Below are 24781 nucleotides of genomic sequence, written 5' to 3'. Positions count from 1 at the left end.
AATTTGAAAGCATCGATTCTTCGGCGCTCAGTCTTCTTCATGGTCCAACTCTCACATCTATACATGACTACTGGAAAAACCATAACTATATGGACCTTTGTTGGCAAAGTGATGTCTACTTTTAAAAACGCTGTCTAGGTTTGTCATAGCTTTTCTTCCAAGGAACAAGTATCTTTTACTTGGATGTCTGCAGTCACTGTCCACAGTGATTCTGGAGCCCTAGAAAATAAAGTCTGTCACTGTTTCCACTTTTCCTCCTTCTATTTGCCATGAAGTGATGGGATCGGGTGCCATGGTCTTAGTTTTTTGAATGATGAGTTTTGAAGCCAGCTTTTTCAGGTTCCTCTTCCGTTCACCCTCATCAAGAAACTCTTTAGCTCCTCTTCACTTTCTGTCGTTAGAGAGGTATCAGCCACATAGACCTGGTTGTTGATATTTCTCCTGGCAATCTTGTGGCTGCCCTGAAATCAGCGCAGATAGGATAGCAGCGGTTTGGGGCGAGGACTGTTGTCTGCAAGGACTGGGAGGAGGACTCGAGGGTCTGTGGGTGACTGCAGCAAGGACACGGTGGAGAGGGGATGTCTGTTTTCCTGGTGTGACCTTCAAAAGGGGAAGCCACAGGGTCTGGAAGCAGGGAGGTCTCTCAGTCCACTGTGGGTAGAGTAGGAGGGGGCCACAGGGGAGCGGGCTCTGGGTGGGCACAGATGCAGGCTGGCAGTTGCCAGGAAGGAGGTATTAGAAGGGGAGGCTGGGAAGACCCCACAGGTAAGGGAGTGATTTCCACGTAGGCTCAAAACTAGACGCTGCAGACGATGGCCTGAAGATGTGTTTCATTTGACTGATCCACGTGACTTTTTCCTAAATGTTTCTGTAACTAGTTGCTAGCATTTAAAAATCAAGAAATTTTATATAAAAATGTGGGTACTGGGCTGCTCTTTAAAAATCAGGATTTCTGGACACATGGGGGCCACTGCTTGGCACTCAGTGGCGGCGGCTGCACCTCGGGCAGGATGTACCCGCCTATCCACTACAGCCCCTCATCCCCGGCCCTAGGGGCTTGGCCTGTCCGGCCTCCAGGTCTCCCAGGCGGTTCAACGCTCAGCCCTTCAGCAGATCAGACACTAGGCGGCGCTTTTCGTCCTGCTGTCATCAGACCAGCCAGGCCAGCTTCCTAAGCAAGTGACTCCAGGAATGTCCTGCTGGGAAACAAGGTCTCCAGACAGGCAAGCAGGGCAGAAGTGGGTCATGGCAGTCGCCTGTGCAGTGTCCCTGGCCACAGGGACGGGGGTGGGCTCCCCCACCCAACTCCTCAGGCATCAGAAGCCTTTGCCCCGTCCTGGGCTTCGTCTGCACATCTAGGAAATGAGTGCGGTCCCTTCCAGGTTCTGCGCTGTGGTCCAGTGTGAGGCCCAGACAGACAGGTCTAGTGCCTGGAGAAGGGCAGTTCCCTTCCTCCCTGCCCACTGAACATACCCTGGTCCCGAGAGGACCGCGCCGGCTCCTCTGGGCCCCTGGCCCTTCCTGGAGAACCAATACCACCTGCGACCAGCAAGTGGAGTCCCTGCCCAGCCCTGTCTATGAGGCCGCCTGGGCAGCAAGGGGCCACTGGGGAAGAACAGGGACGGGCACCTCCCTACCTCCACCTGACTGTGAGGGCGCCGCCTTGGCTTGATTCCTACCACTTGCCTGGTCTGGTCACCTCTCTCTTGAGGGAGCAGGGGACAGGGAGGGAAGATCCCCAGCCCTAAGACCGACTCCTCCATGGGTTCAGGGAGGAGTCTCAAGCCCTTTACTTGCCAACAACAGAAGCGAATCCCCACTCAGGCAGGAAAGAGCCTGCGCGGCTCAGGGGACTGCAGGGAGAGCTCACCAACCAGGGTGTGGGCCCTGCCATGGGGGAGCTGCAGCTGGCTGCCCCTGGCTCCGCTTTCCCAACCCTGCATGCAGTATTACACTGGCAGCCGGAACGAGGCCAAAGCGAGAGGACTGCGCCCTCCGGGAGCTGGTACTCCGGCAATCGTCAGCATGCTGCTGCCCTCTGGCTCAGCTCTGCTGCCCTCCCTCCTGGGGGTCTCAGTGCAAGGACAGACTTTTCAGGAAAAAGCCTGGTCTGAAAAAGCGTGGGCCTGTCACCTCACAGGAAGTGCTGTCAGGCAGACCAAAGCCGTAGCTGCCACACTGGCGGCGCCGGGAACAGGCTCCCCTGGGCCTCCACTGCCTCTTCTCTAACACGGAAGCAATTTCCACCTTGAGAGTCATGGGCGTTTGGTGAAAGTGCTTCGTAGCCTGAGGTTCTGGGTGAAGGGGAATCATCAGCTCCTTCCCTGAATTTCTGTTTGGCCAGCCCGACCATGCCCTGCCCTGCCTTTACCGCAGGGCTTTTGAAATCCCTGGCATACTGACCACTGCCCTCCGCCGTGGCTTCTGACTCAGAGTCAAGTCACCCTGACCTTTGCATCCTGTCTGGTCTGGGACAAGGATGGCAGATCGGCAGGTACCAGCTCTGATTGATGGTTTGTCTGCAGCTGACTCAGTGTGAAGGTGACGTAATGGATTCGTAATGTCTGCCAAGGGCCCGGGAAGGCTTACCTGCCACAAAGCTGCTGTGTGTACACATGAGGACTAGCTGGTGACCACCTGGTGAGGACTGCCTCACTTAAACGCAGGTCCCTGAGCTCACTGCCGCGTCTCAGCCGCAGGTCCTGTGCGGAGCTGTCTGCTTCCCCTCCCACATGAGCAAGGGTTGTGGGGGAGCAGGGTTTGGGCCAGGGAGCCAAACCCTAGGAACCAGGGCTGGACATCACTTGCCGATGGGCTACTGAGTTCAACGCCTGGGTAGTAGTCAGCAGGTAGCTTCTGGGGAGAAATCCAGGCAGGCTGCCTTCCACTCTGGGGAATAAAAAGGCCTACAAGGGCTGCGTGCAGAAGGGTTAGCTATAGTCAGCATCAAGAGTAGGGGGCGTCCCCAGTGGCTCAGTGGCAAAGACTCTGCCTGCCAGTGCAGGAGACCGGGATTCGATCCCTGATTAGGGAAGATCCCACCAGCTGCAGAGCAACTAAGCCCACGTGCCACAACTGCCAAGCCTGTGCCCTAGAGCCCGGGAACCGCAACTACGGAAGCCCGAGCACCCGAGAGCACTGCTCTGCAGCAAGGGAAGCCACCGCAATCAGAAGCCGGTGTGCTGCAATAGAGAAGCCCAGATGCAGCAGTGAAGACCCAGCACAGCCAGAGATGAAAGCCAGAACGAAAGCACCAAGGCTGGAGTGGAGGGGCTGTAGCGCCTCTTGTAGAGTAGCTGCAACGCGTTTGAGATGGCCTTGTGTATTGAGGAAGTCAGACGGCAAATTAGAAGACTCATTCCCATTCCAGCTCTGCATAAACCTGGCCAATACCCCCCACTGCCCTCAAGTTAAACCTCAAACATCTTAGTGTGAAAGGCTCCTTACTGGCCCTGCTTCCTCCGTTTCCTGACTCCACACCCTCATGGCATCCCCCTCCCCACCCTCACAGCCTGTCTGGGCTGAGTCCTGAGGCCCCACTTCAGTTCCCCAGCTGCCTGGCCCTTCCTCGGCCCGGGAAGCACAGAAAACACTGGCCTGGAAAGCAATCCCTCCACGGCTCTGGCTCTTCCTTCCAGCCCCTCTCAGAAGAATCTGGGGAAGCCTGACTGGCTCGGGCACCCCTCCCACGTGCCTTCAGGCACCCAGTGCCTCGCCCATCCTGCCACTGCCAGACCCATTCTCTATCTGTGCCCCAGAATGTAGGCTCCCTCAGGGCAGTCAGCGTTTCCTGCTCACCACCAATCCCCAATTCTACCTGTCTCCATAGACAGTGGGCTTCCCTGCTGGCTCAGACGGTAAACAATCTGCCTGCAATGCTGGAGACCCAGGTTCAACCCCTAGGTCAGGAAGAGCCCCTGGAGAAGGGAATGGCAAACTACTCCAGTATTCTTGCCCAGAGAAACCCATGGGCAGAGAAGCCTGGCGGGCTACAGCCCATGGGGTCTCAAAGAGTTGGGCATGACTGAGAGACTATAGGCAGGCCATAGGACAGGTGTCCGGGACCCACCCAAATTCTTTTCCACCTCAATTATTACGGTATTTGTACATATTAGTCAGCATCAGAACCCCCCTCCTGCCGGGGTCCAGCCCCCACAGGATCCAGGGGAACCCTCAAGAGAAACGGCATTGGTGAATGAATGAATGAATGAATGAATGAGAGAGGAAAGAATAGAAGCTGATGTTCCTTGGTTTACACAGAAAGCTAATGAAGCCCCAAGACAAGGGACTTGCTCTGTTTACGGAGGCCACAGGCGCCCTCCCGGTCTCCCGGGGGAGTGAAGACGCAGAGCGTCTTCCTGTTCAGGTCTTAGAAGCCCAGGCAGATAAGTGAACGGAGAGAGCCTCTATGCTCCAAGGGATCAGCCTGAAAAAGAGAGTAAGAGAGAGAAAAAACGAAAGAAAGACACGGGGTGACCAAGCTTCTTCGGTGAGCGAGGCCCGTAACTTTATTTTCAAAAGGGACTTTTATACCTTGACTTGTACATAGAGGGAAATGAAAGATGCAAGGTCATGCAGAGTCAGCCCAAACACTCCAGCAGTTTTGCCCTTATCGAAGCCAGGATTTGTTCTGCAAACCTGTCCCATAAACAATGTTGTGTACATTGTCTTCTGGCCTTGGAGGCCTGTGAACATTTTATGACCCTCTTTTGATAAAGGCTGCTCAACCAGAAAACTTATTTTCCCTTGAAGTGTTTTTTCTTTATATTTCTAATCTATGTCAGCCTCAGAAAGTATTAAACAGGGTTACATTTCTCACGGAGCAAAGGTGCAGTGAGTTACAAGAAAGAACCGATTAGCTCAAAGGTCTGATGTGGTTAATTTCAAGGCTACACTTGTTTTTCTTCCATTCCAACTATGTTAACTAATGCACTCCCAGGTGCACAGTGGATAAGAGATATGGGAACTTGGCAGCAAGCATTGGCTCAACAGTGAAATCCTACACCAGCACTACTCTAATAGTTTTTAACTCTTTGAAAGGCTCTATGTTTTAGGCTTCCCGTGCCTCTCACAGTTGGGAGGCTGTGAACAATCACATGCGTAGCTGCAAGAGTCTGGATAAACCTGCCAAGCAAGCTAGAATGCTAACAGAGGGGGTTTGATTTGAAATACTCCTCTCATGTCCAGGAGACTTATTAGCTAGAGCCCCATTGGCAGCCCACTCCAGTACTCTTGCCTGGAAAATCCCATGGACAGAAAAGCCTGGTAGGCTGCAGTCCATGGGGTCGCTGAGGGTCGGACACAACTGAGCGACTTCACTTTCACTTTTCACTTTCATGCATTGGAGAAGGAAATGGCAACCCACTCCAGTGTTCTTGCCTGGAGAATCCCAGGGACGGGGGAGCCTGGTGGGCTGCCGTCTATGGGGTCGCACAGAGTTGGACACGACTGAAGTGACTTAGCAGCAGCAGTAATGTTGATATTCTCCAGAGAAAGGTGGTCGGGGACAGCCCCCTGTTAATGTCAGGAGAGTTGGTGAAAGGCGCAAAATAGTAAGACAGACAGATTCTGGTTTTGGGGTAGATGCTCGAGCTGATCCAGGGAGTCCCTCGAATTCTGATCCGCCTTTGCCCGTCAGATCTTCTCCGCATGACCTTTGTCATGGGTGGGATCTCCCGTGGTGGCTCCCGGCACCCTCCCCCTCAGAATTCCCCACCTGCCTCTGAGTGGCTCCCAGAGGGCTCTGACCCACACAGGAGCCATGCCCAGGTTCATTCTGGAGAAGTGGTTATCCCATCAGCCCCAGACACTGGTGGGCCTGCAGAAGAGCAGCTCTTCCCGCCAGTGACCTGGGCCAATTTCCCACCCCGCTTTGGAGAAGGGATAGAATCCACTCTTGACTACCAGGGCAGAGATATGGGCCAAGCCCATCCGCTTCCCCCTACACACACACACACACACACACACACACACACACATACACACACACTCTTGAGACTAAGCAAGGAGAGATACAAAACTCTGTTAAAATGTTAGGAAAAACAAAAGGGAGACACCACAGACACAAATCATAACTGCCTCTCGAAGCTGCTACTCAACCCCACCCATGTGGCAGGTGTCAGCCCTGGTTCCTGACACGGGTCTGTCAGAATCCAGACCTCTGTCACCATCCAGAGCTCTACCCAGGGGTTTAGCCAAACTCACTCACCATCTCAGAGAGGAGAGGAAGCTCTGGTTTCACCTTCTTCGGAGGCTTATCTCTACAAACCCTCATTTCCCGTCCCAGAGTCAACCTCCGCTCCCAGATCAGTGGTTAAGACTTTTGCAACTGGTAGTGGCGGGGACTTTGGGCAAGGATAAGGGAATAAAAGCCAGAGACAGACTCCAAGGATGCCCTGGCCATGCTGAGCCCCCCGCCCAGCCAAGGGCTCCGTGAGGGGTCTGCCGTGGTCTCACGTCATGGCCTCCCAGCCCAATCCCAGTGTGACGGTGCAACGGGGGCAGGGCCTCCAGGAGGCGATCAGGCCATGAGGGAGAGCCCGTGTGGATGGGGTCAGCGCCCTGATAAAGGAGACCGAGAAAGCTCCCCTTCTGCCAAGGGAGGTTACAGCTAAGGGACAACCTAGGAAGGGGGCCTCACCAGACACTGAATTTGTAGGCATCTTGGTCTTAGAACTGCCAACCTCCAGAACTGTGAGAAATAAATTTCTCACAAGCCTCCAAATTTGTGGCATTTTATTATAGCAGGCCAAACAGAATAAGACAAAACCTAGGAGTAAACTGGTGCGGGCACAAACGCTATTACTTGTGTGTGATGTGCTTGCGAGGGTGTGAGGCACGGACGCCTGTACACACATGTAATGTTCATGTGTGTGAGTCGAGTGCGGGTGTGTGTTCATGTATGTAAGCAGCTATGACATCAAATAAAAGATTACCCATTTCTCCATCTCCACATTCCCGTATGTCCCAAATTAGAACTTGGGATATGTGGTTCCTTCGACAGGAAATTTCTAATTTCAGAACTGAGCTGCAGAAAGAAAAAGGAAACATTTCCCACTGTTCCATTGTTCTAAATTAAACATAAAAAGTGAGGTTAAGTTAAAAACCAACAAGCAGCATTATGCATTGCTGGTGAGGGCGTAATTTATCACAAGCTGCTTAGACAACAGTAAGTCACAAAAATTACTCACACCATTTGACTGTCTTATTTCTGGGAATTTATTGTAGAAAATAACTGGAGATGTTTAGCAATAGAAGAAAGGGTACAAAAAAGATAATCATGAGACTTCCCTGCTGGTCCAGGGATTAAGAATCTGCCTGTCAACACAGAAGACATGGATTCGACCCCTGGTCTAGAAGATCCCACATTCCACGGGGCAAATAAGCCCATGAGCCACAGCTGCTGAAGTGCACACGCCCTAGAGCCGGCGCTCCACAGCGAGAGAAGCCACCGCAGTGAGAAGCCGTGCACTGCAGCGCAGCCTCCCGAGCGCGCCACGACTACAGAAGGCCCACGAGCAGCGTCGGCGGCCCAGAGCAGCCGAAAATAATGAAAGACAATTCTTAAAGCATAAAAAAATACCAAAACCAGAAACGGAATCAGATGTGACATGTGAATGTCTGTCAGATAAAAGTAAACTTCAGGGCAAAGAAAATAACCAGGTACAGAGAGACATTCAGTTCAGTTCAGTCGCTCAGTCTTGTCTGCCTCTTTGCAACCCCATGGACCGTGGCACGCCAGGCCTCCCTGTCCATCACCAACTCCTGGAATTTGCTAACTCGTGTCCATTGAGTCGGTGATGCCATCCAACCATCTTATCCTGTCGTCCCCTTCTCCTGCCTTCAGTCTTTCCCGGCATCAGGGTCTTTCCAAATGAGTCAGTTCTTCACATCAGGTGGCCAAAGTATTGAGTTTCAGCTTCAGCATGAATCCTTTTGATGAATATTCAGGACTGATTTCCTTCAGGATGGACTGGCTGGATCTCCTTGCAGTCCGAGGGACATTACATAATGATAAAAAGGTCAATCCACCAAAAAGACACAGAAATCCTAAGTGGTACGCGCCAGATAACAGAACTGCAAAATATTTGAAGCAAAAACTTAAAGGAGACAGAGACAATTCCACAATTATTGTTGGAAATTTCAACAGCACTCTCTCAACCAACAGAACATGACGAAAATCAGCAAGGGTATAAGCTATAAGAACTCAATACCATCAAGCAACAGAATTTTATCACCATTTACCCTCCACCCAACAGTATAATCTTTCAAGCACCTACAGAAAATATACCAAGAGGACAGAACCACCAGATCCTAAACCATATAAACCTCAACAAATTTTAAACAACATGAAATATCACCATATACCTAGAATGGCTCAAACAAAAAACAGAGACAGTATAAGGATGCAGGGAAAATGGATCTCTTCTACATTACTGTCCTGGGTGTTCACTGGAGCGACTGACGTTGAAGCTGAAACTCCAATACTCTGGGCACCTGATGTGGAGAGCTGACTCGTTTGAAAAGACCCTGATGCTGGGAAAGATTGAGGGCAGGAGAAGAAGGGGACAACAGAGGATGAGATGGTTGGATGGCATCACTGACACAATGGACTTGGGTTTGGGTGGACTCCGGGAGTTGGTGATGGACAGGGAGGCCTGGCGTGCTGCGGTTCATGGGGTTGCAAAGAGTCGGACACGACTGAGCGACTGACTACATTACTGGTGGGACCATAAAATGGAAGAGCTACTTAGGAAAATGTTTGACAGTTTCTTCAAAAGGTAAAAATTTGCCATATGACCTGATAATCGCACTGCTGGGCATTTATGCCAGAGACATGAAAACGGAAGTTTATACAAACACCCCCTTGGAAATGCTCACAGCAGCCCTAACTGGAAACAGTCAAGATGCCACTCAACAAGGGAGCAGTCAACAAAAACTACGGTGCATTCAGCCCACGCAACATTCACTTCTGCTGCTGTGGTATAGCCGCTCAGTCATGTCTGATTCTTTGCGACCTCACGGACTGTAGCCCGCCAGGCTTCTGTGTCCATGGGATTTCCCAGGCAAGAATACTGGAGTGGGTTGCCATTTCCTACTCCAGGGGATCTTCCTGACCCACGGATAGAACCTACATCTCCTGCATTGGCAGGCGGGTTCTTTATTACTGAGCCACCTGGATATTAAAAGTAATATGTAGTCATAGCAAAAACTTGGAGCAACCCATTTGATGCTCCCACCAGTGATGTAGAAGAGATACATTTTCCCTGCATCCTCATTCTGTTTTTTGTTTTAGCCTTTCTCCTAGGTGTATTGTGATGCTTCATTATGTTGTTTAACATTTGTTGGGGTTTGTATATAGATCTCTCTTTCCCTAATCCTTTTATCCTCTGCAGGATATCTGCCAACAGGTAGATATGTATATTTCCATTCTTTTCTGTTTTCTTTCACACACACATACACAATTTATTTCACACTTTTAAAAAAGGTGGTTTTTTTTAAACCGCAGCTTTAAATTTCTATGTAGTCAAATGTGTCAATCTTTACTTAGACTGAACTATTAGTTATGGGAACTTTAACTGGATGAAATGAACATGGGATGTCCCTATGCTCTCAATGTAAGTTAAACACACACACACACACACACACACACACACACACCGAAATAGCTCAGGTAGTTTTGAACATGGGATGTCCCTATGCTCTCAATGTAAGTTACACACACACACACACACACACACACACACACACACACACACACACCGAAATAGCTCAGGTAGTTTTGAACATGGGATGTCCCTATGCTCTCAATGTAAGTTACACACACACACACACACACACACACACACACCGAAATAGCTCAGGTAGTTTTGAACATGGGATGTCCCTATGCTCTCAATGTAAGTTACACACACACACACACACACACACACACACCCCGAAATAGCTCAGGTAGTTTTGAACATGGGATGTCCCTATGCTCTCAATGTAAGTTACACACACACCCACACACACCCACACACACACACCCACACACACACACACCCCCCGAAATAGCTCAGGTAGTTTTGAACATGGGATGTCCCTATGCTCTCAATGTAAGTTACACACACACACACACCGAAATAGCTCAGGTAGTTTTGAACATGGGATGTCCCTATGCTCTCAATGTAAGTTACACACACACACACACACACACACACCGAAATAGCTCAGGTAGTTTTGAACATGGGATGTCCCTATGCTCTCAATGTAAGTTACACACACACACACACACACACACACACACACACACACCCCGAAATAGCTCAGGTAGTTTTGAACATGGGATGTCCCTATGCTCTCAATGTAAGTTACACACACACACACACACACACACACACACACACACACACACCCCGAAATAGCTCAGGTAGTTTTGAACATGGGATGTCCCTATGCTCTCAATGTAAGTTACACACACACACACACACACACACACACACACACACACCGAAATAGCTCAGGTAGTTTTGAACATGGGATGTCCCTATGCTCTCAATGTAAGTTAAACACACACACACACACACACACACACCCCGAAATAGCTCAGGTAGTTTTGTTTTTTAATCCCTTAGAAAGGCAAAAACATGGGCCATATGACTTCATCCTCCGGATGTTACCAAACTGGGGTGAGAAAGGATATGAGAAGAAGCAACCTGCACGTGGGATTGAGCCAACCAGACTCACTGTGCTCAGAATGTGGATGAAAGACAGACTGGCCACTCACAAAGGGATGGAAAACCCGGTGACGAGAGTCAAAACTGGCCCCTGGCCATGCCAGCTCAGTGGGCATCCTCAGGAGAGCAGCGGAGACTGGCAGGCTGCCCGTCAGTGAAGGCACCTTGTGAGAGTATCGCCTTTTAGAACTAATTTGGGTAGTGAAGAGTTTCCTGCTTCTTGCAGCCATCAACCCTAACTAAAACATAGGCTTTGGAAAGGGAGATGAAAAGGCAACAGAATTTCTTCTGCACCCTAATCTGCTATGGCCCTGTCCTTATTCTGCTCAAGTTTAAGACAGCTATCATTTAAACAACCTAATCTTCACCTCCCCTTCATCTGACACACCCAAGTTGGTGAGACTGGGGTTGAAGTGAGATGAGGTCTCTAGTAAGGAAGGGAATGAGAAGAGCTCGCATGTGAAGGCCTTTTCAGCGGTATACCAGAACCACAGTTTCCACCACGGGGGCTCCAAGGTTGAAGGCAGGCACCTGGGATTTAAGGGATTGCCTGGTGGCTCAGACAGTAAAGCATCTGCCTGCAGTGCAGGTGACCCAGGTGGGATCCCTGGGGTGGGAAGATCCCCCGGAGGAGGAAATGGCAACCCACTCCAGTATTCTTACCTGGAGAGTCCCATGGACAGAGAAGTTGCAAAGTCCATGGGGTTGCAAAGAACTGGACACGATCGAGCAACTAACACTTTCACTTTACTTTCAGGAAGGCCTTCTTAGATACAAGGTCACAGATAACGCGGAGGTTGGAATTCTTTCATTCATCACTAAGTCGTTAATTACTGGAGGGCAGCAGAGGGACAGGATATGAGAAGAGGTTTCCATCTCTCAGGATCAAGGGTGAGGGACCCCACCTACTGACTCAGGCCCAGCCAAGAGCCCACCAGGGCAGCAGCAGTCACTCTAGGCCTGGTGGGCCTAGGGTCTAAACTGAAAGGAGTCACATGAAGGCCAAGCCACCATCCCCTCACCTCCTGCGCTTATTTCTACTTGTGGTCTCCCACTGCAGAATCCCAGCACAGAGCCGAGAAGAACAGATACTGGTAGCAGACGGTCCGGTTCAGTCCTGCTGCGTGGCTTCTCTGTGCCTCAGTCTCCTCATCTGTAAAAGGGGAGTTACAGCACCCACCTCGTGGGTATTGCGGGCATCAGGAGGATGGGCAGCGGAATTACCATAATATTGTAGCTTTTGTTTTCTGTGCCATTCCACTGGGTGGTTACCAGAATAAAAGGAAGAAGTTAACTGAAGACATGTTGAAGCAATCCAAAATCTGTTTTTATTTTTAATTGTTTTGCCTAATGGAAAAACAGAACTGTCACAGCAGCTCAGCTCGATACCCCATCCAGCCCAGGACTGTCCCAGCGCTGGAGCTGAGGACAGGTCTTCCTCCATCAGCGACCTCATCTTCAAGACTGTTTTCACAGAGCATCAACATGTACCTGTCACCCAAGAACTCAGCTAAAGCCCTCTGGATCCTTCTACACTTTTGGCCAGTAGTGTCACCTTCCGAGGTCAGGGACTCTAGGTCTGTTACGTGATTGGCAGAGGAAAGCTCCTTCTCCACTTCGAGAAATGTGGCTAGAGAAGTATGGAATTGGGGAGCATGATTCTAGGGACTTCAACTACTTCCCCCTTTAGCCCGTCCCTCCACAGTGCAGCAGAACCAAGGTTCTGACTATTCCCCTTCTCCAGCTTTGGCATCCTTCCCGGTGTATAAGCCAAGCCTCAGGAAATCATTCGTGGGAAGCTTACTAGGACTGAGACAAACGCGGGATGTTTTTTCAGCTTCTCCTTTGGCCCCAGCCCACGGGGGGTCAGCATCTTTCAGAGCAGCCCCCCAGTGCTGACTATCATGTACGCCTAAGTTGTGAATGGGTTGTTCAGGAACCTGCGCTGAGTGACTGCTAAAAGCTTCACACAGGCCTCACAGCCTCACTGTCCTCGGCTCCTCGTGGTATGTTACGGTCTTACCTGTAAAGCCACCACACCCCTGACCCCAGATGTCTTCACATTTCATATCTTCCTCCAACTTACCGAATGCTGCCTGAATTTTAGAAGGCAGTTACCTGCCCACTAATGCAAGGATGCAGGCTAATTCTGTGTGAATCACTTCGGAGACAAGCTCGGCAGGAGGTCGGGGAGGGTACAGTGTATAACCTGCCCACTCCACGCCTGGGGTGTGCACTGCCCCGGGCCCTGCCTGGAACCCCAGTCTGCCTTGTCTGAGACTCCTCTATACCACAGGCTCCCTCCCAGCTGCCACTCAGACTGGACTGAGGCTCCTGGACTGAACATAGGTGGCTTGCTTTGGATACGCACTGCCCCCAGGTCAGGACCCTCACCACAGGTCCAGCCATGGTATGCTGTGGGTCCTCCCTGCCTACTGATAACGGAAGAGTCATACGTGGGATGCCTTACACCTGGGTTGGAAACTTTCTAGAGTACAACAGGGAAAGAAGCCTGCTCTGGAGGATAGATTCTAAACCAAATCTAAAAATACTTTTGCACACAAGTGTCATGCGGAGGTAAGGAAGGGCTCAGGGCTCCATCCTCAGTAATCACTTCTCCAGGGACCTCCACCTCCAGGACTCAGGTTGGTACTGAGCACCCTGCACAGGAGAGTCAATGCCGATCATCCTCCCACTTCTGAGCAAGACGAGAATCACACACAGAGCTGAAACGGAAACACCGAGGCACGGCATCTGTTGTCCTGCTGTCCGAGTTTCACGGGACGAACGGCCAAGATGTTCACTTAGCGGCTGTCCCTGCTCCACCACTGAGCACAGAAATTTCAGGGGCTGGGGCTTCTTTCCTCTGGCCTGGCAAATTCTCATCTCCGGTCGCATCCACAGTTCCTTAGGTGCCAGATGCAAAGCCTCAAGCCCACAACGTCTTCATCACTGACGGGCCCTCCAGGCCACTCTGTCTGCTGTCCCCTTCGTCCTCTTCAGCCTTTCGGAATACAAGAACTGCCCAAACACGATGGAAAAAAGAAAAGCTGGCTCTCTCCTCCCAGCAGCTGCTGTCCCCAGGTCTGGAAGCGGCCAAAGGGACTCAGAGAAGACAGTCGGCTCTCTGCGCCCTCTCATGGGTTGGGGGTGGTGTCCCCAGGCCTCCGCAGGCACCAGGTACCCAGTGGGACTCCCACGGTGAGTGCCGCCTGGAAATGACGGACAGAGCAAGCCCACGACTTGGACAATGACGGACAGAGCAAGCCCCCTGGCACTGAGCTGCCAGCTGGGGGCCGGGATGATCCTTGCCCTCAGCACAGGGATCTTGACCTCAATTCCTACAGCCCCAGACCACAGAGATGCCTCCTCCTAACTTGGCGCGGGGAGGCACAGACTTCCAAGAGGTGCTCCTTTATCACGATGCAATAATCAGTCTGACACCACTTCCTGGGTCAAGTGACAGCTACTGACGGGGAAGCAGTGCCTCAGATCCGTGCCCAGCCATGTCTGCTGAGGACCTGGAGATTCTGGGCATCAGATCTGTAGCGACTGGGGTACAGGGTCCCGTTGCTGGTGCTGTATCACCTTGCCTCATGATTACACAAGACCTGGAGGCCCAGCCCTGAAGACAGCTGACAGAGAGGCAAGAATGACTGTGTTAAAGAGGTCTTTGGACAAATGGACAGCTCAGCAGGACCACACCGCCGCCCAGGCCTCACCGTGCAGCAGCCGTCACCAGCCTGGCAAAGGAAGACGTGGCACAGTGTCCTCAGGGGGCTGGAGGCAGGCGCTGTGGCGGGAGAGGCAGTGAACAAGGTCAACAGCTTGCCAGGTTAGCACAACCGACCCTCTTCCTAAGCCAGTTACCCCGCCCTGAGAACTTATTCACAGCAATAATGCTCGGTAGGGCAAGGCAGAGGTACGAGAACGGGTGTTCCGGCAGCCACAGACTCTGCAGCCAGAGAGCCGCCGCCACCACTTCTCAGGGCCGTGGCCTCCGCGCTCTGGGTCCCCTTTCCCTCCTCTGTGAGCCAGACACCAGGGCACCCGCTCCCCAGGGCTGCTGCGAGGCTACACACGCCGACCTGCACAAAGCGCCTGTGTGTCAACCATAACCACTGGCTCCTATCGTTATGTAAAAAAAAGGGAAAGAATGCAGGAGAAAGGAAACGGGTGACTTGTTAAGGGTGACAGAGTTGAAGATAAGTTTTCCATGACTGCTCTGGCAGTATCATTGCTCTAGGTCATGTTCATTTTTTAAATGCTGTGGAGGATGCCGTGAATTGTTGAGCCCTGCAGCTTGGGAAGAAAGAAGTAGAGGGAGCTGGCCTTTTTCCACAAAGGTTCTCCCTATTTCTCTAGTTCCGCCTATGGAAAACTCCTAAGAGGTCTCTGAGGATGCGGTAAAGGCGGGGACGGGGGGCGGGGAGGATACAGGTGAGGAGGAATGAAGGTCTGACAATCAAAACCTGAAAGGTTCCGTGGCCCACGCGCTGGCCCGGCCCCAGGGTGGGCTGGAATGCACACAGATGAGCTCTGTCCAGACCAGGAATGCTGGGAGCAATGACCCCGCTGGGCGGACAGTTGGAGGCTGCCTGCCAGCCTGACGAGGGCACTGTGATCACAGTCAAGGAGTCCATTCCCAGGACCCTGACGCAGGGCACCACACTGTCTCCCCTTTCTCCTGCAGCTTTGCAGCTGTAGGGCCGCATAATGGCCCAGTTTCATAAGGAAACACACAGTCAGTGTTCATCTCCACCGGGAACAGCAGAGATGAGTAAGGGCGCAGACCTTAGAGAAGTCTATCCGTGTTCACAAGCTTTTCTTTTTTAAATTCGTTCTCTCCATAAATATTGTAGTCTATAACCTCCAAATTTAAAAAAGATTATTTTTCAAACTTAAAACTATTATCACACCTTAAAAAAGATCAGCAATTTCTTAATAAACAATAATCCAGTCAGTGTTCAAATAAGCATCAGAAATGGGTGGCTGTTTCTCAGCTTTTAGAAATCCACCTTCCCAGAGCCAGAAGAGCTTTCTGAGACAGCCCCCACTAAGCCCACCACCACAACAGTCACTGACTTCTGCCAACCTCCTTGCTAGACCAGATGAGAAAATGCAGAGAGGCCAGGCAATCTGCCCAGGGTCACACAGCTAACTGAAGACAGCAGGCCTGAGCTTTCCCTGAGGTCATTCTGTCTGGCAGTCTCAACACTGAAATAACTGTTAAACACTTTTGAATCAGCAAGCCTTAACCGAGAAACACCTCCTTTGTCTAAAAGAAAACAATCACCACTAGAACCCTCCTAGTAATTGACACACCCATTTTACTCAGCTAAAAAGTTAGCTTTCAAGTAAATACCATCAAGTAGAAGTCCTTCAATTTAGCCATGGAAAAGGATTCTCGCTGACCTCTGCTCTCTTCTCAACTCTAACTGGATCCCCCCACCTGTCCCCAGCCAGAGCAAGCTGGAGAGGACCATCTAAGAGAAAAGGAACATAACTGGTGAGGATCTGTCTCCTAGCTGGACATCAACGTGTCATCAACAAAGGTTAAGACTGCCTGAAAACAGGCCTAAATGGCCCACAGGTCATCTCCATCCAACCATCAACAACTGGTAATTTTTGTGCTATATAAATGTTTTAGAATATGAGAAAGAAAATGTTTCCCATATTCTAAAACTGGACAAGCAAAGGACATACATCAAAAAGCAAAGCAGAGAGGAAGAAAACCGTAGGCCAATCTTACTACTAGATGTAGACGTCAAAACCCTGAGGAAAGCAAAAGTAAATCAAGGCTAGACTTGCGTTACCTCTGAAGTTCTTGTTTCTTATACGCATACAACAAAATTCAGGAACGTGTAAAAAATAAAAACAGAACAGGACATGCTGAACAAATACCGAATCTGGAATTCAGACAGTTTGATATTAGGAAATGTTTGAAAGTAATTAATCATTTTAACTGACTTAAAAGAAATAGTTGTGCTCATTCAGTTCATTTGATTCCAAAATGGCAATGAACAAATCTTAAAACTCATTATTCATAAAAAGAAAAGAATAAAGATGATCTTAGGGAACTAGAAACATAATTGATACTTAAGAACATGCATTATCAAACAATAATCCAGTAGTACAGAACTAGGTCAAGGGTACTAACAGGTCCCGTGTGTACAGGAAGTAATCTAGAATGTGAGAGCAGCTCCCTTCAAATGAATGGAAGATGAATGGACTCAGTAAGTCAGATCCTTACCTCACTCAGAGTGAAAAATAAATTCCAAATGGACTGAAGGTAAGCAAATGAACACAAGCAATGTAAGAGAACACAAACAGAGTCGCAGCAAGGGATGATGGGCAAGTTCTGGAGGCGCACGGTGGTGACGGCTGTACAGCAACATGGATATGGCATGGAACCGTCAGTTTAAAAAGGGTAAAATGGTAAACTGTCTGTAAGCAAATTTTACCACAGTTTTAGGCATTAAAATTTTAAAAACATAAAAAGATTATATCCTTACAATGGGAAGAGCTTTCTTAAGACACAAAACTTTAGAGTCATAAAGGGAAGAATTTGAAGATTTAACTACATAAACAATTTTTAATGTCTGTTTGATAAAAGACCCAGAAACAAAAATTAAAAGACAAGCAACTTAATACTTCAACAGAAAAAAAAAAAAAAATATATATATATATATAAAAGTAACTGACTGGAATAAAGCATATACAATTTGTATAATATATTTGCATATTTGTAAAAAGGATAAATATCTGCATATATAAAGTTTCTATGAATTGAGTAGATACAGAATATGGCAAGTAATTCATTAAAGACACAACCTCATAAGTAATCAGGAAAATGCACATTAAAACAATTTTTTTTCATCTATCAAATTAGTAAAATTAAAAATACTGATTTTCATAATCAACAAGGTAGAGGAAAAGAGGTATTCTCATCTCTGTGGCTTGAACTGTAAATGAACAAACCCTTCTGAAGAACAATTAGTCAGCAGCTAGCCAGATGTTCTGGGAAGTCCCATGCAGAGAGGAGTCTGGCAGGCTACAGTCCATGGGGCCATGAGAAGGTCGGACACGATTTACCGACTAAACAACAACAGCCACACGTTAGATGTGCAGGCCCCAGCTTACCGTCTCCAGCCTATAGGAATCTCCCAGAGGTACACAGAAATTGTGAGCAAGGGGTAGTCACCATATCAATGTTTGCGCTACTGAGAAACAAAACATAGCTCTCTAACAGGAACTGGTGAGATGCACTTTAGTCCATCAGCCCAGGGAAGCAAGAGACAGCCACTGACAAGAAACAGACAAGTCCCCATGGAAAGCACAGGGAAAGAGCCCATGTGTTTCACAAACCAAGGTTAGTTACAAAATAGCCATATTCTGTGGTCCAATTTCTGTCAAAAGAGTAAAATAATGAATTTTGTAGAAAGAATAATCTAGAAAAATGCATATCAAGCTACCAACAGGGGCTATCATCCCTGGGAGTGGTATCATGGGAAATTTTCACTTTATAAATTATTTTATTTCTATAACTTTTGGATTATTTAAAGTAACTGCAATCACTTTTGTAATTAAAAAGAATAGAGAATAAAATAAATCACCTGCACCTCTCTGCATGAAGCCAGGGTAACCACCTCTGAGCAGTACTTTGCCCTGGGGAGGCTCAGGTGGGAGGGCACCGGTGCCCAGTCCCAGGGTGGGGCTGGCCTGGCAGCAGTCAGGGGACCGGCTAGGCCTCAGCCGTGGAAGCTGCACCCCAGGGCCCACACAGGAGGCCTCGGCTGAAAACCGGACACTCGAGGAGCGCGCGTGCCCTGCTGGAGTCAGGACTTTCTGTTGTTAACCTCTGATCTTTGGGTGGCCCTCAGATCACGATTTGAACTTAGAAACATTTTACTTGAAAAGGTCACAATGGAAATCAGGTGAGCTAAGAGAAACTAATGGTGTTTTCCTGTGTAAGAGCTATAAAAACCTAACTGTGCCCTGAAAAGACAACAATGAACACAAAGATCTGGGATGGCCCAAGGCTGAGAGTCAAAGAGAGAACATTACCACTTTGCTCCTACGTAACCTCTGAACGGTGAAGCCAAGAGCAGAGCAGAAAAAGGCGGAGAGGGGAAGAAGACGAGCACTGACCCGGCGCCGAACACAGCTCATGTTTAATCCTCACCCAATCCAGGGGAGCTACAGAGAGGAAGCCGCCAAGAGGCCCACGACTCCCTCAGCCTCAGAGCTACAAGCTCCGACCAGCAAGGACCCACTGTACAGCACAGGGGACTGTGCTCAACAGTTTTATAACAACCTAAAAGGGGAAAGGATCTGAAAAAGGGTGCAACTGAGTGTGCTGTACGCCTGAAACGAACACACTGTACATCAACTATACTTCTAAAAAACAAAACCCAAAACCCAACCACACTAACAAAGCCACAAACTCCGAGAGTGGAGGTGCAGCGGGCCTGCCGACCAGCCCAGCTCCCCCAGCCAGCCAGCCAGCTGGGCCCCGCCGCCCAACGCTGGGCCCATGTCCTCAGTCTCCCCAGACAGACTCACCTGTGAGTTGGAGGGCAGCGCCTGGGAGGCGGGCTCCTCTGACGGGGCTGCTCCTGTGCCCACAGGGCTCAGCGTGGTGATCCGGCTGGGCTGGCCACGCAGGGTCAGAGTGATGGTGGTGGGGACCTTCAAGCCTGAGAGAGACAGAGAGTGGTAGGCTGTTTTGTCCCAGCCTCCACTTCCCTTTCCTGGAGCGTCCCCCTGACCTCCCATGTGACACTCCTCCACCCGGCCTCCCGTCGTGGTCTCCTCCCCAGCTGGGTCACCTAGGCCCTGTCAGTCAGTCCAAAAGCAGCAGGAACAGCCTGTGTACTCTCACGTTCCCTGGGATTGGAACCACAGAGCTGAATCCCGAGAGGGCAAGGCCAGGACCCTGTGGGGCTGGGTTCAGCATCATACTTTGCCCATGCAAGGTGGGATGGTCTTGGGGGAAGATCCCCACGGTTCTCATGACTTACCTGATGCTTGGTTAGAGATCTGAGCCAGGCCAGGGAGGCTGCTTGCTAACTTAGCGAGACCCCCATTGGCCAGCAGCTGGTGGATGGCTGTGGGCTTCCCACCGGGAGTGGCGCCCAAGGAGGAGAGGGCGGTGGCCACAGGGACAGCACGGACAATGCTGCCGGCGCCCGTGGTGACGGCGCCCAGGCTCTGCGCGGGGGTGGGCAGCTTCACACTGGCGGCCTGCAGGCGCAAGCCCCGCCAGTCAGAAGCTGCAACAGTCCAGCGTGGTGGGCCCACGTGCGCGATACCTCCCCGGGCACTGAGCGCCTACCCCACGCAAGGCACTCTGCCAGGCATTTCCACATATTCTCTTATTTAATCCCCACATCAGCTCTGCGAGGGAGGTACTATCATTATCCTCATTTTACAAACAAGAAAGCAAAGATACAAAGAGATTTAGAAACCTGTCACTAGCCTCTGGTACTGCCCCGCTGTGGAGTCAGAGGCTACCTGTCCCTGACCCAGTGTCCCTGCCAGAACCAGCTAAGCCGAGGAGGCCTCCCTTCCCGCCCTGTCCCGCCCAGGGGAGGCAGATGTGCACCTGCGGGGCTGGCCCAGGGGAGGGGCTGGCCGGGAGGCCAGAGGCCTTGCTGCTGATGTCCTGCAGGCTGAAGCTGAGGCCCTGGAGAAGGCTGCTGGCTGACGCGGCCCCTAAGGGAGGACACGAGAGACGTCAGCGCGGGCTGGGGCACCTTCTCACGAGCAGCTGTGCCCGCCATCCTCAGTGACCAACTGAGACACCGACACTCTTTCCCCTGCACATTTCCGGTGCCCACAGAGAGATGCCAGAACGCACGCACACGTGCCCGATGCCCACTATTCCTGACACACTGTCTCGGATTCACTCTGCACATCCCAGCCAGCTCCAAACCACCTGGCCTGCAATTTGAATGGGTTCAGTAACACCAAGGAAAACATGGACCCACTTGCAAGCCAGAAGAATCCCCAATACCTGACTTAGACTTCACGTTGCACACAGTCCAGTGGCCCGAGAGCAAAGAGGAAGGTCCTCTGGAAGAACGGGGCACCCTGCTGGGCTCAAGCAACTAGCCTTTCAATGCAGGGTGAGGGGACCATGTCTCAGAAACATGTCTCATTCTGCTGATGCCCTATACAGTACCATTTCCAGCTTTATTCAACCAGACATGCTGAAAAACACCAACACAGCTGGAAACCTACCTGCTATTTCTCCTTACAGCAGCAGTTCCATAACCTTTTTGGCGCCAGGGACTTTTTGTGGAAGACAATTGGAGCGGGGGCAGTGGGGATGGTTCAGGCCATAATGTAAGCAATGGGAAGTGGCAGATGAAACTTGGGTCGCTAGCCAATAGCTCACCTCCTGCTGTGGGGCCCAGCTCCTACCAGGACTGCCAAGGCCTGTGGGTTAGGGACCCCTTCCTTACAGTACAAGAGACATCACCTGCAAACTAGGACATTTACTCCCTGCAGATGTTAAGGCCCCGAACTCCCCCACCTCAAAGTTAATTCCCGCTCCATGCCAAGTCTCTACAATAAGCCTGAGACCCAGAGGCGCACCCCTGAGACCTAGCTCCACAGTGCTTTCCCAGGGCCACTCTCCAGCAGCAGACAGAGAGACTTGGCTGGGAGGTGAGGGTGGGGTGTGGGGGGTGCTGAGTTAGCAGGTACCTGGGAGGGAGCCGCCAGAGGACGGGGCCACCAGGCGGCTCTGGAGTGTGTGCAAGGCACTGGGCGAGGGGCTGCTGGAGACCACTGAGGACGCCTGGCTGGCTGAGACACCCCCTTCAGAAGCACTTGACCTGGAGACAAAGACAGGAGCTCCGTCACCTAAAGGTCCCTGGCAGTACCAGGAGGGTCCAGCAGGGGCCCAGCAAGGCTTTCAGCAATGGACGCAAGGCTAGAACTTCGGTGTCTTGTCTCACCTTCTCAATCCAGCCTCCAGTCCTTCAAAGTCAGGCCTAAAGGAAAGACTTCAGGTCTTGAAGCAAGAGCTACAGGACACTTTGTAAACTTTAAGTAAAAGTCAACTCTGAGTTGACCCAAAGGAAAAACACCCGACTCAGAAAGAAGTCATGTTCACAGGACAGACAGACTCCAGAATCCACTATCTTCCAAAGCACTCACTGGACCCTGAGAAGAGGTGAAGGGAAAGAAGGGGACAGACAGACCAGCAGACAGACTCACTTGGCTGTGGTGAGAAGCCCGGTGAGTTCTGTGGCCCCTGTGGACGCCTGTCCCAACGTCATGGTGAGGGGCTTCCCTCCTGCGGCTGCAAAACAGAAAACCCCGAGGCCGCCGGTCAGTCCAGACTGGTGCTGACCTTTCAGGGTCCCAGAGTCCAGGCTGAATGCAAAATATTATAGAAAAGACTGAAAGGCGAAAAAGGAAGGATAACTCTACATTAGGGTGGGGAAGAGTTGGAGGTTATCTTTTCCTTCTGTTTTCTAAACTTCCTGGAATATTTTATCATCTTTAATTGAAAGCAAAAGGAAACAAAGAGTACGATGCTGGGAATGACCCCCAGCTCCCTCTGATCCCTGTCCTGCCTCCCTGATCCTAGCTCACTGCCCACTCTCCCCCACGTGCAACCCGTGCTGTCTTTCTCTGGGCGCCTGCTGCGCCGAGGGAGAGGAGGAGCTGCCCAGCAAGTAGCCACCAAGAGGGCAATACTGTGTCTCCGGGACGGTCCCGTCGGTTGTTATTTAAGCAGGCGAAGAGACACTCACCTTCTGGAGCGGCCCCTGAGGAAGGGGCACAGGGCCCTCCAGCTGCATCCCCTTGGGAGATGAGGGACACCTTGATCTTCGGCCGCTTGCAGGTCTTACTGCCAGCAAGGGGACTGGAGGGATGGTGCCGCTTCAGCTGGACCCTGAGCTCCTCTTTCTCAGCTTCCTCGGTTTGTTCTGATGAAATAGGAACTAAGACATGGAGCTGTGGTGAAGTTCTCCACGATCCAGAGAAGCCCGACAGACACTGATGACCGGGACCAGCATCGGCATGGCCGCGTGGGAAGAACCGGCCTAGCGTGTCCACAAAGAAGGCCACTCCTTCAGGCCCACCTATGCTCATCTCCACAATGGCCCTCTCTGAGGACAGTCCCCTCCCCTCCCCTGTCCTGGGCTTGGAAGGAAGGAGCTCTGAGTCGGTGGAAACAGAAAGGAAGGAGATGCCATCCTGACTCTGCCGAACAAATGGGACTCACCGCAGTGGACCTCAACAGGGATTCCCGGACTCAGAATGTGGCAAGCCTCCCCCCCCCCCCCCCGTTGGCTGGAGGCCAGCCAACGTGTTCTGCACAAGCAATAGAGGAGCAGGCTATTCCGTCCTCCCTACGAGGCAGATGTCCCCAGAGCTCTGAGTCCCCTCAAGGGCCCAAGGCTGAGGGTCTGCCTGACAAACGCTGACCATGGGAAGGATTATCACCAGGACTCCAGGCTGGCTTTGAGTAACTACTAGGCACGGGGGCATCACAGCTGAGACGACTTTACAGTTCTGACCCTGAAGTAACAGGGCAACAGGGGCCCACGGCACAAGCTAGTCCCCAGGTCAGTGGTATCAGGACTGAGAAAGGCCACCCTGTCCACCAAATCCAACAGACACATCCTGCACAGAACGAAGCCTCCCAGACGCTTAAGTTATCCTTCAGCCTTGCTCACAGGTCCCCTCCTCTTTCCACTTAGAAGCACGCCCCGTCCTTCTCAGCACAGGCAATCAGGGGCGGAATGGCAGGAGGAAGGAGACAGAGGGCTGGACTCACATGAAAAATGGGAGGTGGGAGTGACAGGGGGAGGCTGGGGTGGGGCCACAGGGAACCAATCCAGACCACCGTGAGGCCACAATCAGCTGAAAGGAAGGACTGCTTAGGGGATGGACGCATTGACCAAAATCAGCACAGGAAGGAGGGCAAAGGGGAAAGGAGACATAGTGATGCTGCTCAGTGCTTGCAGAGGCCAGGATGGAAGCAGGAGATGAGGGGCAAGGAGAAAAACGCAGGGAAATGCAGGCGCGCAGGGAATGGCCCACAGGCACACACGGGAGAGGCAGAGCCAAGCACCACAGTGAGACCCAGAAGGGGAGAACCACCATGAGGGGCAGAGTGGACGGCGGAAAAGCAAAGACTACGGAGTAAGCCAAAGGACAGCAAAGAAAAAAGAAAAATGCGGAGAGGAGAGAACAGGGGGAATCCGAGACAAAAGAGAAGCAGGGCTGGGGAGGAGGAGAGAAGCAGAGAGCGGAGGGTGCAGGCGAGGAGAGAGTGATACTCACCAAAGAGACAGGAGGAGGTGCCGGGAGGAAGAGCTTTCCTCACCAGCATATTTTGTTTCAGAAAAGCAGCAAACTGAGCTGGAATGAATCAGAAAGAATTACAGAATCACAGCCAGCCAGAGAAAGGAGAAAAGAGAGAGGGAGTAAGAAAAGGTATGAAAATGTTCTGAAAAATGGGAAACAGAGGCTTTTCCTGGGATTACTGATGAATTTGAAACCTGATTCTGCCACTTAGCAGCTCCTTGGAGTCATCCATAAACTGAAAATAATGCGTGTACCTGCCTCATGGGGCCACTGCCCGGATTCCATGAGCAACAACAAGTCAAGTGCCAAGAGGAAGGCGAGGCGCCTGGCGAGGGCCCAGGAACCCCAGCTGTCCTCACCCGCCGCCCGCGAGCTCTGCCCGTGCCAGGCGGCCGTGCTGAGGCTCTCCTCCACGCCACTCTGGGTCCCGTTCCGCACCCAGCTCCCAGTCAGCCTTGCAGAAGGCCTTCCGGCCTTGACTAGTCGTTGCCTCCAGAAACATCACAAACTGCTGTCTCTCCCTTCATCAAAAGCCGAGGGGACAGCGCCCATGTGACTCTGGCCACCACTGGGGACGGTGCAGGTCACAGAGAATCTGTGTGGACCTCAGTGGGCTGGCCTCTTTTTGTGTCTCCATCGATCCACTCACACTCACAGCTACCTCTGGGCAACCTTGGACAAGGCCTGGGTCTAAGTCTCGACCCTGTGGCTCCACTACAAGAAACGCA

At 51.3% G+C, this 24781-nt stretch overlaps 1 protein-coding gene across 3 annotated transcripts in view; it reads right to left on the bottom strand.

Moving 5' to 3' along the window:
- Positions 1-12078: 12078 nt before the first annotated feature.
- KANSL3 (KAT8 regulatory NSL complex subunit 3) overlaps positions 12079-24781 on the bottom strand; it is a 39769-nt gene continuing 27066 nt past the window's right edge. The window contains exons 14-21 of one of the 3 annotated variants that reach the window (XM_068969932.1): positions 24030-24107; positions 22490-22681; positions 21948-22032; positions 21432-21562; positions 20326-20435; positions 19742-19964; positions 19284-19417; positions 12079-14511 (exon numbers count right to left, since the gene is read on the bottom strand). In XM_068969932.1, coding sequence (XP_068826033.1) covers positions 14491-14511; positions 19284-19417; positions 19742-19964; positions 20326-20435; positions 21432-21562; positions 21948-22032; positions 22490-22681; positions 24030-24107 — 974 coding nt within the window. In that variant the 3' untranslated portion in view covers positions 12079-14490. The remainder of the gene's footprint in view (positions 14512-19283; positions 19418-19741; positions 19965-20325; positions 20436-21431; positions 21563-21947; positions 22033-22489; positions 22682-24029; positions 24108-24781) is intronic. The other 2 variants (XM_068970023.1, XM_068970113.1) reach the window with 2 other exon arrangements.

This window comes from Capricornis sumatraensis, chromosome 1 (genome assembly GCF_032405125.1).
Source record: "Capricornis sumatraensis isolate serow.1 chromosome 1, serow.2, whole genome shotgun sequence".
Taxonomy (NCBI): Eukaryota; Metazoa; Chordata; class Mammalia; order Artiodactyla; family Bovidae; genus Capricornis; species Capricornis sumatraensis.
This window is presented reverse-complemented; position numbering and strand designations above follow the sequence as displayed.